This window comes from Oryx dammah, unplaced genomic scaffold (genome assembly GCF_014754425.2).
Source record: "Oryx dammah isolate SB20612 unplaced genomic scaffold, SCBI_Odam_1.1 HiC_scaffold_26, whole genome shotgun sequence".
Taxonomy (NCBI): domain Eukaryota; kingdom Metazoa; phylum Chordata; class Mammalia; order Artiodactyla; family Bovidae; genus Oryx; species Oryx dammah.
Window position 1 is genome coordinate 242327 of NW_024070210.1, and position 16861 is coordinate 259187.

The 16861-nt window shown below is 49.3% G+C and overlaps 1 protein-coding gene and 1 non-coding gene across 5 annotated transcripts in view; both read left to right on the forward strand.

Moving 5' to 3' along the window:
- SPG11 (SPG11 vesicle trafficking associated, spatacsin) overlaps nt 1–16783 on the forward strand; it is a 73558-nt gene extending 56775 nt beyond the window's left edge. For all 4 annotated transcript variants that reach the window (XM_040227450.1, XM_040227451.1, XM_040227453.1 and 1 more), the window contains 12 exons: nt 293–507; nt 944–1697; nt 6526–6665; nt 7362–7555; nt 8289–8431; nt 11236–11369; nt 12093–12200; nt 13901–14069; nt 14494–14582; nt 14717–14872; nt 15516–15667; nt 16143–16783. In XM_040227450.1, the coding sequence (XP_040083384.1) occupies nt 293–507; nt 944–1697; nt 6526–6665; nt 7362–7555; nt 8289–8431; nt 11236–11369; nt 12093–12200; nt 13901–14069; nt 14494–14582; nt 14717–14872; nt 15516–15667; nt 16143–16323 (2435 nt within the window). In that variant the 3' untranslated portion in view covers nt 16324–16783. The remainder of the gene's footprint in view (nt 1–292; nt 508–943; nt 1698–6525; nt 6666–7361; nt 7556–8288; nt 8432–11235; nt 11370–12092; nt 12201–13900; nt 14070–14493; nt 14583–14716; nt 14873–15515; nt 15668–16142) is intronic.
- On the forward strand, nt 13190–13294 carry LOC120853767. Its single transcript, XR_005718826.1, has one exon. It is a non-coding gene; the product is annotated as a U6 spliceosomal RNA (small nuclear RNA).
- Nucleotides 16784–16861: the final 78 nt, after the last annotated feature.

Sequence of the window (16861 nt, forward strand, 5' to 3'; positions counted from 1 at the left end):
GCATGGGAGGCCAGCAGCTTCCGCCTGGTGTGTAAAGCCAGATTTATAGATGGGGCCCATGTGCTAATCGCTAACAGTGCGTACTATGTAGGAGCTGCCTTGGGCTTCCTCTGCCAGCCAAGCAGAGCAGAGAAATAGGTGGTTGTTTTCCCTTTAAGCACATTATTAGGTTAAATGTACACATTCTTCCCTCATACTTAGTTGCTCTTGAAATGGCCATATCAGTATTTTGCTTCTTTTTTTCAGTATTTCATTTTGTTTTAATGCTTATCTCTGCTTCTGTTCGGCACAGGTCTGGATGTGAGGAAGCTGTATGTCCTCAGTCAGATTCTGAAGGATACACCCACAGCCATTAACCGTGCACTCATTACTAGCTACAGCCTTGAGAGTTTCCAGCGTGAATGTAGGTCAGTTTTGGAAAAACTGGAGACAGGCGGACACTTTGCTTTGGCCAGGAGGGTAGCAGAACTAGCTGGGCTGCCTGTGGACGACTTGGTGATTGAAGAGGTATCATTGGTCTTTAAGTTATTTAAAAACTGAGCTTTTTGAACCAGCATTATTTGGAGAATTCATTGAGATATGTGACTTATCAGAGATGATACTTTTTCACTTTTGGCACACAGATTACTTTCAGAAATGGATTAGCCTGCAGTGCCCATTTTTGAGGAATGTTTGCTTTAAATATAAAGTTAGCTTACAGGACATGCTTCAACTATATTGAATAGAATTAAATATATCGTGGCTTCCTCTTAAATTTCATTCAATTAGGTAAATTTAGAATTGTTTTTCATATTTTACCTTTACAGATAAAACTTCCAGGATCCTCTGTAGCCAAGTCCCATGTTCTCTGGTTTGATTTGGATTCTTACAAGTAGGGAGCATTAACATTTATGAAACTTCTTTATCTAGGAAAAGCTAAGAATTGCTTTGCTCAATTTCACAGATAACACAGGAAATGCAGACCTTAAAGCACATTGACCAGTGGTCCCTGAAACAAGCACGATTTGGCTTCTGGAGAAGATGTCACGAGAATTTTAAGAAAACTCCCATTTCCAGCAGAGCAGCAGCTGCTTTTTTCTCAGCCCAGGCCCTGCGGGCAGGTGAGGGCCCCGCTGCAGGGGGCCCCAGCGGTGCCGAGGAGCGCCGCCTGCTGCTCACGCTGGCGGGGCACTGGCTCGCCCGGGAGGACCCAGTGCCTTTGGAGGACCTGGAGGGCCTGGAGAAGCAGGTCTGGCTCTGCCGTGTTGCCCAGCACACCCTCACGGGGAGCCAGGAGGAAGCAGGGCCCAGGGCGCCTCAGCAGGCCTCAGCTGGAGGTGACCTTCCCTTTGATGGCTTAGCCAGTGAGTTTTCGTTCTCTAACTTGGCTGTTCTGAACACATCAAAATACTTAGAACTCACTGGCTTTCCATCCAGAGACATTTGCGACAGTGAACTGAACTGGAAGGAGCAGGCGTCCCTAAACTGTTTGATCGGGCGCCTGCTGGATGATGGCTGTGTGCACGAAGCGAGCCGAGCGTGCCGGTATTTTCGTTTCTATCACCAAGATGTCGCCTTAGTGCTACAGTGCAGGGCGCTGGCTTCGGGGGAGGCTGGTGTGGGTGACCTGCCCCCGGAGACCCTTGCGCTCCTAGGACGTGCTGAGCCGCCTGAGGAAGAAGAGGGAGCTGGCGTCCCCCTAAGGACAGTCCAGAGCGGTAAGTGAAGGGCACGCTGCCACCTCCTGGGAGGCGTTCTCTCCAGGTAGAAAGAGACTTTTGACACACCAGTTACACTAAGTTAAGGGTAATCCATAAACTAGATAATTAACTACTCAATGAGGTAGAAACACCTGTATTTTTAACTAGCTGTGTAGCAAGATTAGAGGGAATCTGTCTGATTTACAGTTAATTCACTGAAATGTGCTCTGTGTAAACATGTTTCCAGTTGTACATGATGACATTTAGAATTATGGTTGATTTTTTACATTAAGCTTAAATTCTGTGATCTTGCTAAACTCACTTATTCTAAGTTTTCTTGTGGATTCCTTGGGATTCTCTATGAAGTTAGTCATATCTGCAAATAGAGGTGGTTCTATTTCCTTCTCTCCAATCTCTTTACCTTATTAATGATTCTTGGTTTATTGTACTAACAACGACTTTCATCCTTGCCTTGTTACTGGTCTTAGGGAGGAGGCATTTAGCCTTCATCATTAAGTATTAGGTTAGGGTTTTCGAAGATACCTTTGTCATATTCCTAATTTGCTGATAGTTTTTATCATGAATCATTGTTGAGTTTTGTCTCTTTTTTCTCCATCCATTGATATGATTGTGTTTTCCTCTTCTCTAGACGAGTAGTACAGTGCGTGTGTGTGTGTGACAAGTCACTTGAGTCGTTCGTATCCGACTCTTTGCAGCCCTAGGGACTGCAGCTCACCAGGCTCCTCTGTCCATGGGGATTCTCCAGGCAAGAATACTGGAGTGGGTTGCCGTGTCCTCCTCCAGGGGATCTCCCTGACCCAGGGATGGAAACCCTGCCTCGCACCTCCTGCACTGGCGGGCAGAGTCGTTACCACTGGCCCCACCGGGGAAGCCCCAGCAATACAGTAGATACATGAACTGATTTTTTAAAATGCTGAACCAGCTTTTTATATTCCTAGGAAAAACCTCACTTGGTTATAGTACATTATTCTTTTTGATATATTACTGGAATCAACTTACTTTGTTGAGAATGTTTACATTTATGTGCATGAAGAATATTGATCTGTACTCTTTTATACTCTTTTTGGTTTTTGTATCAGAGTAATGCCAGTTTCATGAGTTGGAAAGTTTCCCTCCTCTTCTGTTTTCTGGAAAATTTTGTATGGAATTGGTGTTATTTCTTCTTCAAATGTTCAGTAGAATTTAGCAGTAAAACCATCTAAACCTGGAGATTTTTGTTCTGGAAGATTTTAAACTGTAATTTATTTCATAGTTACGTGACTAATCAGGTTATTACTATTATTATTTTTTTAATCTTGGGTGGGTTTTGGTAGTTTGTTTCTTTTGAGGAAACCTTCTTTTCTTGCCATTGGGTTATTTTAACAGGTTTTAGTCTTGCATTTTAATTTGGGATTTTGACTGTATAGCTTTGCATCATTTTTTTTTTAATTGGTTGCTTTAAGGGTTGCGTTAAACACATGTAACTTTTCACAGTCTACTTAAAATCATGTTTTCTCACCTCAACTGAAGGTTAGAAACCTTGTGGGTGCACGTCCCTTCTCTCTCTTTATGTCCAAGTTGCCTTATTATGCAACTCCTACATACATTGAAAATTTTATCAAACAGTGCTAAATTTTTTGTTTTCAACTGAAAAATATGTTTTAACAAACTTGAGAGTTTATTATCAGTATATTTACTCAGATATTTAGTCTTTTTTCTTCTTCTTCTTCTTCTTCTTAATTTTTTGGCCATACCGCATGGCATATGGGAGCTTAGTTTCCTGACCAGGGATTGAACTCGTGCCCTTCTGCATTGGAAGCGCAGAGTCGTAACTGCTAGGATGCCAGGGAAGTTCCGACATTCACGGTTTCTGTTGCTCCTCCTTCATTTCTGATGCTCTGAGCTTCCTTCACGCCCCTTTTTCCATCTGTGTGATGGTTAGAATCAGAGTGCTTCAGTTTTTTTACTTCCTCAGTTTTTTGTTCATCTGGGAATGTCTCTCTTACTCCTTCAATTCCTGAAGGCTGATTTTTTGCTGAATATAGAACGTTTATTCTTTTCTTTCCACACTTAAAAGTGTTCCGCCACTTCCTTTTTGACCCACCTGGTATTTGATGAATAATTATTTGAATTGTTGTTCCCCTATAGACACATTTTTCTCTTGTTGCTCTCAAGATTTTTTTTTTTTTCTGTCTTTTCAGCAGTTTGATTTTTGGCCAGGGGGTGGTGTGGGTTATGCTGTTTGAGCTTCTTAAGTATGTAGGTTTATCAAATTTAGGTAGTTTTCAGGCATCTTTTTTTTTTTTTTTTTTTTTTAATTTTTTTCAGCAGTATACTCATACTGCTCTCCTCCTGGGACTCCAGTGACATGAATCTTAGAATGTTATTGTCTCAAAAGTCCCTGAGGCTTTGTTCAGCTTTTTCAGTTTTTCTTTCTCTATTCGTCTGTCTTCATTTTCACTGACTCTGGAATTTCTATTCTGTTAGCTTTTATTTCTGTGATTTTTAAATTTCATTTCCAAAATTGCCTTTTTATTCCTTATACCTTTTATTTCTTTGCTAAGACTGTGTTTTTCTGTTTAAGTTGTGAACGATCATAACTGCTTGTTGGAACATTTGTAGTAGCGGTTTTAAAGTCTTTCAGGTAATTCCAACAGTCGCGGTGTTTTAGTGCTGAGTTTCCGCACTTCTTTTCTTGCGTGAGTTGAGCTTGTCCTGTATCTTTGTATGCTGAATAATTTTGCATTGTGTCTTGGACGTTTTGAGTGGTATGTGATGAGATGTTGGATCCTGTTTAAATCCTGTGGAGAATGTTGATATATTTAGACCAGCCAGTTGACCTGGTTGGGTTCAGACTACAAGTGCGGGCTGTGGTTCTGACAGCCGTTCTCCGTTTCTTTGTGCTGCTGTTCAGGCCATCCTGTGTGTGCCATCCTGTGCCCAGTCTGCAGCCTGAGGAGCGATCTGTCTGTTGACTCACTCTTCTGAGTCTTCGACTGTTGGTCAGGACCAAATGCATAACGCAGAGCCCAGGAATGGATGAGCCCTAATGTTTATGAACAGCTTTACTGTGTTGCTTTCCTAAATCTCTCCCGGGCACTTTCTGGCTGCCTGAGGCTTCCCGTTTCAGTCTTCCGGCCAAAGCTGGAGCTACCAGTTACCCCGTTCTATCATTCGCTTTCCTGAAGGAGTGCGTCTTGGGCCAGCCAGCAGGATGATGCAGAAAAGGGCAGGGATTCACTCTGCCTGCTTAGGACCAGAGCACCTCTGTTCTGAAAAGAAGGTCCCTCTCTGAATTTTGGCTCTTGCCAGCTGCCGCTGCAGCCTGCCCACCACAGCTAAGGGGTTGCTTAAGAGCAGAGACGAGAGATAATGGGCGCTCCTGGGAGTTCCCGTTCCACTCCGTGAGCCTGTTCTCGAGGATGTCTCCTGAAGTGCTCCTTTTCTCTGTGAGCCGCAGTGATGGGTTCTGGGTTTCAGGCAGCACTGCATTCAGTCTGGAGGTTACTAGCAGGGAGACAGTTGGAAGTTCAGGTTCTCTCCAGCCCACCTGCTCCTGTTTACTTTCCAGAGTCTTCATAGAGGGCTCCACGCCCTGGATCTAGGCTTTAAGTGGAGTTCAGTGGGAGAGACCTAGAAAGGGAAACCCTAGTGAAGGGTTTTAAGCAGAGGAATAATGTGGTCTGAGTTGCTTTTTTATTTTTTTGTGTTTAAAGTATATATTTTTAAAAGTAGTGTCTTAAATACAAAAGGATTATATTTTTAATGTAACAAATCACACAATACGGAAGTGCGTAAAGTAAAAAAGTAAAAGTTATCTGGCCGTTCAGCGCCACCCCCACCGCCTTCCCCAGGATGACCTCTTGCGCTTGCGCGGCGTACGTCGTTTTGCGTGTCGGTGCTTGCACGCGTGCGTGGACATGTGAGCTGTCAGTACAGAGAGATGAGCCTCGTTCTGCTGGTGCCTGCAGAGTGCTGTATGAGTGTCTGTGATTTCCCAACGAGGGTTCGCTGACACACACTTAAAGGTTCAGTTTTGTTTTTGCTGTTAGGATCAGTGTCGTGTAAATATCCTTTCCTTTTTTTTTTCCCCCTAATAGGAAACCCTTTATTAGGTTGAAGTTTTATTGTAGGCTAAGAGCTTTTTTTAATTATTTTTATTTTAAAGAGCAACCAGGAATGGCTTTTACTTTGACTATGCCTTTAAGATATCTATCCAGAGGAGCCTTGATTTTTTCGATCTGTATTTCATAATGCAGAGGGCTCCAGGTTTGCGAGGCTGAACTGGGGGAGCAGGGAAACTGGCAGCAGGGGACAGGGACAGCCTCTTAGGTGCATGGGCGCAGGCTGGACGCCAGGCAGTGCCCACAGGGACGTTGTGAGATGCGGTCAGGCAGGCCTGTGACGACGTGATGGAAGGGGAAGCTGGGAGGGGCGGGGGTCCGGCGGGCGTCTTTGATGGTCTCTAGTCTGTGTGAGGAGGCGATGGCACCCACTCCAGTGCTCTTGCCTGGAGAGTCCCGGGGACGGGGAGCCTGGGGGCTGCCGGCTGTGGGGTCTACGGAGCCGGACACGACTGAGCGGCTCAGCAGCAGGGGCAGCATGTGTGTTAGGCGGCTTTGAGTCTTGTTTAGCCTCTGAGGCCTTCACAGTGTCCTGGGCTGGGACTTCCTGGAAGAAGGCAGTCACAGAGGGTAAGTGGGGTGTGAGCCCTGTTAGAAGAGGTCCCAGACCCGGCGGAGTCACACGGGTGCAGTGAAGGAAGCTGCGAGCAGAGAGGCAGAGCGTGGGGGCCCAGGAGAGGCCTCGAAAGCCACCCCCCCCCCGGACCTCTGTTTGCTTCCAGCTTCCAGTCCGGACAGTCGGTCGTCGGTGATGCTGCCCCCCACGGACGACGTGGTGAGGAGCCTGGAAACTCTGACGAGCAAGTGTGTCCACGGGGCGCGCTGCTGCCGGCAGGTCCTCTGTCTCTACGAGCTCGCCAAGGTGCGCGCCCGCGGGGCCTCCGCGGGGAGCTGCGCGGGGCCGGGGGCAGTTGGGACGTTGCCCAGTCAGCTCGTCGGAGATGACCCCGACCTGGAGGGCGAGCTCTTGTCGGTGTGTCGGCCCCTGTAAATCCACCCCCTGAACCATAGAGAGGAGCTCGCCGTGTGGGACAGGGCCCCAAATTTCAAGTTTTTAAAATGAACTTGAATGTAAACACAGGAGCCAGAGCAGCCAGCAGCTGTTTTGGCTTTGTGCTGATTGAGGGAGAAAAAGATTTCATTCTAAATGCAGTGGGAGCGCGCGAGAGCAAGCTAGCCGAGGGCTGAAGCCCTGCCTTGGACAGAGCGCAGAGACGTCTTTGGAAATTAAGATTCCTGCTGCCATGGGAACAGTAAAGAAGGGCTCCGCCTTTTATTTAGGTTTCATGACATTTGAAAAGCTCAGTGTTCAGTGAGAGAGGGTAAGTCACCTGATGATTTCTGAAGACAAACCTTTCTCTTACTTGGATCCAGCTCATTGGCAAAGTGATAGAAGGGACTCGAAAAACAGGTTTCCTTCTTGTAAGCTTCCTGCTCAGGGTGAGGGATCTTGAAGCTCAGAAAACCACGGCGTCTGTCCACGTCAGATTCCGGGAAGGGTGGTGTTCTGCTGGCTTCCGCTGGCCCCTCATGATGGCGTGGGTTGCCTCCCTCTCAGGAGCTGGGCTGTTCCTACGCAGACGTTGCTGCCCAGGATGGTGAGGCCGTGCTCCGGGCCATCTTGGCCTCTCAGCAGCCTAATCGATGCAAGCGAGCTCAAGCCTTCATCAGCACCCAGGGCCTCAGGCCAGACGCCGTGGCTGAACTTGTGGCTGAAGAGGTGACCCGGGAGCTGCTGACACCGTCCGAGGGTACAGGGGCCCTGCTCCCAGGCCTCCCTGGCCTTTCAGACCACACTCTCCAGCTGCCCGCATCAAGGATCTGATTTATGTTCATGTACATCCCGTGTGCAGTCCTGGCAAGGTGCCAGGTTGCACCAACACGCTGCATTTATTTCCTCCTTTAAAACCATTTATTTACTTGTTTATCTTTGGCCGTGTTGGGTCTACATGGCTGCGTGCGGGCTGCTTGTAGCTGCAGAGCGCGCGGTCTGCTCTAGTCGGGGAGCGCGGGCTTCTCTTCGTGGTGGCTTTTCTCTTGTTGCGGAGCTTGGCCTTCGGTACCGCTGCCCGTGGGCTCCGTAGTTGGAGCTCGTGACTCAGCAGCCGTGGCGCGTACACAGGCTTAGCCGCCCCGTGGCGCGTGGGGTCTCCCAGGACCAGGGCGCAGACCGGCGTCTGCTGCCGTGCGCGGTGGCTACTTAACCACTGGACACCAGGGGCCCTGCATTGCTTTCCCCACTGTTGCTTCTTGGTCACCGCTTTAGGGCCGTATCTAGGGTGATGGTGCCTATCTCTGAGCCAACGAGCCCCTGCTGTCCTGTGCGAGGGCACCTCGCCTGCAGTGCCGGAGGACGGCCGCCTGGGCAGCTCCCTCGGCGTGGCCTCCTGGGCCCAGGCCTGCGCAATGGCCTCCTGCCCTGGAGCTCCTGTCTTCCTCTGATCGCTCTCACAGTAAAACTGGCGCCTTTCTCCACATCTTTCTATACAGGACACAGGCAGGTGTTTAGCCCAGCAGAGGAAAGCCAGATATTTCTTCAGCTGACCGCTTTGTGTCAAGACCCCACCTTGGTGGGCATGAAGTTGTTGGAGAAGATTTCCTCTGTTCCCCACGGGGAGCTGTCTTGCAGTAAGTTGTTGGCCATCTTCTTACATGTTTTGGGCCTGAGCAGGTCACTGAGAAGTGTTCTGTTTGGATCCTTGTTCCTTGTCTGGATCCCTCCTCCTCCACGATTGTTTATAAGTTCTTAGTAGAAAGCCATAAGTCCACTGAAGAAAAGTTAGAAAATATATATGAAAATGCAGCCCAAAATTTAAAATCACACCAGAAAGTAACCTTTTCCCATTTTGTATATTTAGCTTATTTCATTCTTACATTACCCTGCAAATTGGCTATTATTGTCCCCATTTTAGAAGAAGGAAACTGAAACTTTAGAGAAGTTGATTAATTTATAACTTACTATGTGACATAGCTGGCATCTGAACACTGTGTGGTTTCAAAGCCACCCGTTTTCACGTTGCTGGGCTCACTCGGTAGTGTGTGCCCCTCTCATCTTCTTCCGTGTAAGGCCATAGATGTTCATTTTTTTTTAATGGCATTATACTGTGGATACTTATAATTATGAATATGCTACCATTAATCTCTTTCCATGAGGCTGACTATTCTACATAATTTTCTAACAGTCACACAGTATTTCTCTTCCGTGTAATTTTAAAAGGTTCCCCCATTACAAGACCTGCAGATTGCTTATAGCAGCTTCTGTTGCTTTAAACACTGACAGACATGCTCACAGGCAGTCTGTGTGCACATCCATGATTACTTCTATAAGAAAAATTCCTGATTCAGGAGTATGCCCGTTTTTAAAGCTTTCAGTTCAGTCGCTCAGTCACGTCTAGCTCTTTGCAACCCCATGGACTGCAGCACGCCAGGCCTCCCTGTCTGTCACCAACTCCCGCAGTTTACTGAAACTCATGTCCATCAAGTCAGTGATGCCATCCAACCATCTCATCCTCTGTAGTCCCCTTCTCCCCCTGCCCCCAATCCCTCCCAGCATCAGGGTCTTTTCTAGTGAGTCAACTCTTTGCATCAGGTGGCCAAAGTATTGGAGTTTCAGCTTCAGCATCAGTGCTTCCAGTGAACACCCAGGACTGATCTCCTTTAGGATGGACTGGTTGGCTCTCCTTGCAGTCCAAGGGACTCTCAAGAGTCTTCTCCAACACCACAGTTCAAAAGCATCAATTCTTCAAATGGCAGCCCACCCCAGTACTCTTGCCTGAAGAATCCCATGGACGGAGGAGCCTGGTGGGCTGCAGTCCATGGGGTCGCTAAGAGTCGGGCACGACTGAGAGACTTCACTTTCACTTTTCACTTTCATTCATTGGAGAAGGAAATGGCAACCCACTCCAGTGTTCTTGCCTGGAGAATCCCAGGGACAGAGGAGCCTGGTGGGCTGCCGTCTATGGGGTCACACAGAGTCAGACACGACTGAAGCGACTTAGCAGGAGCAGCTTTCTTTATAATCCAACTCTCACACCCATACACAACTACTGGTAAAACCATCGCTTTGACTAGACAGACCTTTGTTGGCAAAGTAATGTCTATACATAAAATATAAAATATATATATATTGCCAGATTTACTTCAGAGAAGAAAAATTCACTTCTCCCTCTTAAGCAGTGTGTGAGAGTATCATTTCCTGGGATGCACTGAGAGGGAAAGTGTCGGTCCCTCAGTCACGTTCGACAGTTGACGCACACATGGACTGCAGCCCTCCAGGCTCCTCTGTCCACGGGATTCTCCAGGCAAGAGCGCTGGAGTCGGCTGCCACTCCTCCTCAGGGGATCTTCCCAACCCAAGGATGGAGCCGGGTCTCCTGTATCTCAGGCAGACTCTTTATGTTTAGCCACCAGGAAACATTATACTCTGCAAATCTGAGAGATGCAAAGAAAAGGCGTCTTACTGATGTTCAGTGAACAAGTGACGTTTTAAGAGGTTGAGCAGTTTTATTTTTAAAATAACTTGGGAATTCCCTGGCAGACCAGTGAATTTGCTTTCACTGCCGTAGGCCCAGGTTCAGTCAGGGAACTAAGATCCTGCAAGCCATAGGGACAGCCAGGAAACAAGGACAGATTCTGTAGCTCCTGTCAGTCCAGTTCAGGAATATCTGCTGAGTACTGACTGTGTGCCAATTACTCTAAAAACCAGGACTATGGTGGACAAGGTAAACAGCAGCCCTGGAGCTCGCAGACTAGGGGTGTCACACACAGTAAGAAGACCAGTGGCATCAGGAAGGGTTTGGAGAGGAAATGTGCAAACCAGGGCCTGAAGGACTCGGAGTGAGTGGGTCTGAGGAGGGCCCCGTGCCCACTCGGCACAGTGTGGGTCAAGGCTGGGAACCCCTCTTCTGGCTTCCAGCACCACGGATAACTCTCCTCTTTCCCTTTTAATTGCGCCCGTAGTGATTGTGTGTAGTAGTTTTAAATTTGTGTCATCAAATCTTAATCGGAAAAGTCCATAGAAGGACCAAGCATCAGATAGCACTTGATTAGGCCCTGACGCCCTGCTGAGCTGCAGAGGATGCCCTCAGACTCGTGGCGGCAGGCACTGCATCAGTCTGCGTGCAGGGAGTTTCTCCACCTGTAGAAAGCTGGGAGGCTTTGTTCTCACTGTTGTAGCCTTCTAGCCGTGCTGCCGCTATATGTGGACTGTCTTTGAGGAGAGCTAACCCTGTGCTGTCACTGAGAGAAAAACTGACTTCGTCAAGGGGCTGTCCCAGAGCTAGAACATGTGCGGCCAGGGACCTCAGGGACTGGTGAGAGAGCCTTCTCCAGAAGGCCCCGTCACCCTCCGGCCGGACGCAGAGCAAGACCCCGGGCAGCCGGAGCGGACGGTCCCGTCCTAACGCGTGCCCACCCCCCCCCCCACCCCCCCAGCCACGGAGCTGCTGATCCTGGCCCATCAGTGCTTCACGCTGGCGTGCCACGTGGAGGGCATCACGCGCGCCCTGCAGGCCGCCCGGCTGCTCACTGACAACCACTTGGCCCCCAGTGAGGAGTACGGGCTGGTGGTGAGTCACCCCTGACCTTTGCACCCATCCTGAGATCACCTTTGACAGGCAGGTGGGCTGGAGGCCGTCTCAGAGCTGATGTCTCTTAGGGAATCTGCCCGTCTCGATACCACTACCTACTTGGTAGCTGGCTGGGCAGCTCAACCTTCCGCTCCAGATTTCTATCAGAATCCAAGAGAGCGCCAAAGGAACAGAAATCAGAGAGGATCCCTGTCATGCTCCAGGCTGTCGCGCCCGTTCACCCCGCTTTTCCAGAGGGCTAAGAGAGCAGTCACTTTCCCCGCGAAACAAGGTTCAGACCCGCCTCTCATGTGAATTGAAAGGAGCTGACAACTCAAGTTTCCTGTACTTCGGCAAATTTTGTAGGCTTGAAATTGACCCAAGTGGCTGAGCAAGCCGGTGGGTGCTGTAGTTAGGAGTGTGGGGACAGAAGGGTGCCTGCCCAGGAGGGGGATCCTTTAGCACGCGACAGTCACGTTTAGACCGCAGAGGAGGGGACAGCCGGCGGCTAGCATGTATGAATTCTCCAGAGAAGGCCCCTGTTGAGTACGTGGGACCGGGACGAGGGGAGACGGGCAGGAGGGAAGCCTGGCAGCCTGGCCGTTAACCCTGCTCCCCGCTGGCGCCTGGTCTATGGACGTGCTTAGCCGAGCCGCTGAGGAGGGGACTGTGGCTCAGAGAAGGCCGAGCAGTGCTGATGCCAGCTGCCTCCTCCCCCTGCAGGTGCGTCTCCTGACTGGCATCGGAAGGTACAGTGAGATGACGTACGTGCTCGACCTGCTGCACGAGAAGCACTGCTTTGAGATGCTCATGAGGAAGAAGCTGGACCCTGTAGGTGCACAGTGTTTCGGGGCTGCTGCTCTCCTGACGCTCGGGAGTCTCAGGTTTTCTCAGGAATAATAACCAGGGTGGACTTCCGGGATATGGAAGATGAGAACTAAGGACCTCCCTCGGACATACACCAAAACCAGTAGCTTGAGGTTCCGGAGCTCCAGCCAGGCCACAGATGTGCTGATAGATGCAGAATGGTGCAGAACGAGTCTCCTCACTCACTGTCCCGAGGCCTGCTTCGGCAGGGGCAAAACCCTTCTTGACCTGCCTGGGCCCTTAGAGTGGAGAGTTGTCACGGGACCAGGAAAAAGTGTTCCTAAGAGTTGTTCAGACGTGGGTGCCAAGCCCGGGGCCTAGAAAGCTGTGGAGCTGCTTACGATGACCAGGAAGGAGGCTGGGAAGCAAAGCCCTGACTCGCCAGGCCTTGGGCCTCTGGTTCTTGTCTGTCCTTAGACAAGCTGCGTCTGAGGCATGTGTATGACACCAGGCATGCATCTGAGAGCCTGTTTCCAAGTCCTTCATGGGCTGATTATTGTTTCCACCCATGTCACCTCCCTGGGGACTTCCCGGGGAGTGCAGTGGCTTAGGACACCGCTTCCAGTACCGGGGGCGCAGGTGTGATCCCTGATTCGGGAACGAAGAGCCCGCATGCTCTGTAGCAGGGCCACAGAAGTTAATTAAAACCTAGGTGCACTTTGTTATCTGAGAACTTGGGCCAGCCGAGCAGGATTAAGAGACATATTTTTCTATATGTTGTGCAGGTAGGAAGTAGCCTGCTTTTCTGAGTTAACAAGAAGCATTAAGAGAAGCAGAAAAACTCTCCTCAGTGTTGAGCTGGTTTCAGGACAAACTAGTCCAGTCATAAGGAAAGGAGCAAGGGATACCTTTCAGGACTTTTAAAATTGTTTTTGAGGCATTTTTGTTTCTGCATTGAAGCATTCTTTTAATAACTTTGTTTCCAGTTATGAAAGTAATGCATTTTAAGACATTTGCTTACTTCAGCAGCACATATACTAAGAACTAGAATCGTACAGAGATGAGCATGACCCCTGCACAAGGGTGACACGGAAATGTGTGAAGTATTCCGTATTAAAACAACCGCTTGGGAAACAGAACACGGGAAAAGCCTGGTGTGTCCAGCTGCCGTAGTCACTGCTAACAGTGTGGTGCAGGCCCCTGGTTTCCACATGTACCCACAAGCATGCATGTTTACGTGTGTGTAGACGTGTACATGTTTATGTTTTTTACTAAACTTGGGTCATGCTGTGCAGATAGGGAATAGCCTGCATCTCTCAGTTCTCAAGTCAACGTTGGTTTTAATGACTACATTAGCCTTTTTTTGGCCATCTGGATTATTTCTAATTGTTTGCTATCAAATATCCTTGTTATATCCATCTTAGCACTTTCCTCTGCTTGCTTCTTGGGGGACAGAATTTAGAGTGGAGTTGTGAAGGCTCATGCATGTATACACGTTGTTAAGGCTTTTCCTCTGACAGGTCATACGGTTCACCCTCCCAGCCAGCAGAGAGGATGTGCCCGTTTGCTTATATTCAGGATAGCATAAACATGTCTTCATTTGTGCCTCTCTTTTCCTTTTCCTTGGGACTTTTTGAGGAACTTTCAGAAGCGAAGGACTAGGTCAGCCCTCCCTGCTCTGCAGTGCCTGGTTGAGGCCTCGGTAACCCTGTTTTTCTGGGCAGAGTGGCACCCTGAAGACGGCCCTGCTGGACTACATCAAGCGCTGCCGCCCCGGGGACAGCGAGAAGCACAACATGATCGCGCTGTGTTTCAGCATGTGCCGGGAGATCGGCGAGAACCACGAGGCAGCTGCCTGCGTCCAGCTGAAACTGATCGAGTCTCAGCCGTGGGGTAAGCAGAGGTCACAGCTAACCCGAACGGCCAGAAACCAGGAGACTAATACCCACCTCGGCTTCTTGACATTCATCCAGTGGGTCCCAGCAGGGCAGAAAGGAGGCGGAAGGGGGGTTGGAAGGCATTTACCCCTCTTGTAGCCCATGCGTCCAGAGGTGTCATCTGTCAGGAACCATTGTATGCTGAGGCTGTGGACGCCGGCCAGGACGCTTGAGAGAGGAGTGAACCAGACAGGGCCGTGAATCCCACTCTGGCGTGTGTAGAGGGAGGGAGGGCGCGAGTCTCACTTCACCTGAGTGAGACACGGCTGCCTCCCTGTGGGCGCGAGCTGGGCTGAGTCTCCAGCCCACGCCGCTGCTCTGTGGGGAGAGAGAAGCCCGCTCTGGGAGCCAGCCCCGTGCACGTTCGCTCCACTCTGCAGAGGACCACATCAAGGATGGGCAGCGATTGAAGCAGCTGCTGCTGAAGGCCCTGACTCTGATGCTGGACGCAGCAGAGAGTTACGCCAAGGTAACCAGGAGCCTTCGTCGGACTGGCCTTGGGGCTTGGTGTTGCAGGAGGAGTAATTTTGTTCCCCTGCTGGAGGGGTCATAGGGGAGACGTCACGAAGTCTGTCTGTGCCGACCTCCACCCTTGCCCCTCAGGACTCCTGCGTGCGCCAGGCCCTGCGCTGTCAGCGGCTCACCAAGTTGATAACGCTGCAGATTCACTTTCTGAACACCGGTCGGAACACAGCGCTCATCAACCTGAGCCGCCACAGGCTGATGGACTGTATCACGGCCCTGCCTCGGTTCTACCAGGTGAGCGCGAAGACCCAGCAGTGCCGCCGGCCTCGTCTCTCCTGGCGTCCGTCACAGGGCCCAGAGGCTGTGCGGCTTCCCTGGGGGTCTCGGGTCGGCCAGCCCTGCCCCTGCAGCCTGACCCACCCAGCTGCCTCTGCAGAGTGGTGCTTCTCAGCAGCATGTCGCCTGGGCAGAGGTGGAGCCCAGCGAGGCAGCGTGCCGTCCCCTTTCTCCGCACCGTTAAGCCTTTGCACTTCGACTTTGAGGTTCAGGGAGACATCCCTGCTCGTGGTCCCGTGAGCACCTCTGAGCCCAACATTTCCAGAATGTGTGCGCTTTTGGGATAGCATAAAAAGCCAGGGCTTCGGGGAGGCCGGTTCCAGCCCTTTAACAAGGAGGGATAGTTATCAGAGACTCAGCCCTTTCACTGAACAGAGCTGAGTGAGAGAAATATTCTTCATCAGCAGTTCTTTTAACTCCTTGTGAAGATTAGAATGGGGTGTCAGGGGCAGGGTAATAGCAAACTTCTCACCAGCCCTGACAGCCAGCCTTGAATGGTCGGCAGCGGCCGCACTCGCTGAGCGCGCAGTGTCAAGCTGCTTCCTAGAATCATTTGCCTCTAACCGTGTCCTCCTTCCCTTCCTCCCCTCCACCCTTGCAGGCTTCCATTGTGGCAGAGGCCTATGACTTCGTTCCTGACTGGGCTGAAGTTCTGTATCAGCAAGTGATTCTTAAAGGAGACTTTAATTACTTGGAAGAATTTAAGCAGCAAAGGTTATTAAGACCCAGTATATTTGAAGAGATTTCAATAAAGTAAGTATTAACATGCCTCTGCTTTGGTATCAGGCATGGGTTTTAAGAATTTTATAGCTAAGTATAGGTATAACATGTCTAACCCCTTGGCTTTAGATGGCAAAGAGATGTCAAGAATATCCAGAGGGATAAGATCTTTTAACAGCTTTATGCAGAGGAATGAGAATAGCTTGCTTATGATGCTCTGTACCCAAAAAGGGAGGAGAGCTACTCAGCTGGCCGGAGGTGCCAGAAACACTAAACATCAGAAGATCCCTTTGGAGCAGGAAATTAAGGCCGGCATTAAGATACTCATTTTTAGTGAAGTTTCATTGTTATCAAGCACTGACAGCAAGGGCTATACTGGCACCCCAATACTAGTCTGATTTCCTAGACTCAAGCACGTTCTTTCTCTAGGTAATGTAAGTATCAGAGCTTAGAGCCCTCGCTTAAGATACAGTATTTTAAACCTGTACGTTCTTGCTTCTCTGTTTAGATGTAAACATCATCAGCCTACAGAATTTGTTCTGAAAAACCTGAGGAAGTTCCTCACATGCTGTGAAGACGTCTACCTGTATTACAAGCTGGCGTACGAACACAAGTTTTATGATGTTGTCAATGTGCTTCTGAAGGACCCTCAGACCGGCTGCTGTCTGAAGGACATGCTAGCAGGTTAGCTGGACTCAGGTGACACACGAGGGTGGTTAAGGAATTCTTAAGTCCCTGTTTCCTTGCACTGAAACGAGGTGCTTACAGTCTGTGGTCAGCCTGGAGAGAAACATGCTGGGAATCTCTGATGTCTGACTGTAAAACACCAGGACTGGCCACTCCAGTCCTTTGTGAGTAGTGGGCAAGAGAAGGAGAAGTTTTCACAAGGGACTTCCTTCTCGAAAATGATTATGCCTCTGTATCATTTTCTGTATATATCAATATCTGTATGTTGGTATGAAGAAAAAAAGTTCCATCTTCCTCAGGATTGTTTTACTTTAGGAGCTGATACAGTATTTGGTAAAGAATAGCTGTGCCTGCAGATTCCAGTTTCAAAGGAATTTAATATTATTTACACAGTTGAGGAACAGATGATACATTTCCATTTGTTAGAAACTGATCTCTATAATAAAATAGATTTTAAATTCAGTGTATGTATGTCATTGTTACTGCTAAGGAAATCTTAGCCCTTGGCTGCCTTAAAGGAAGCAATCTTTATTGGCTCTA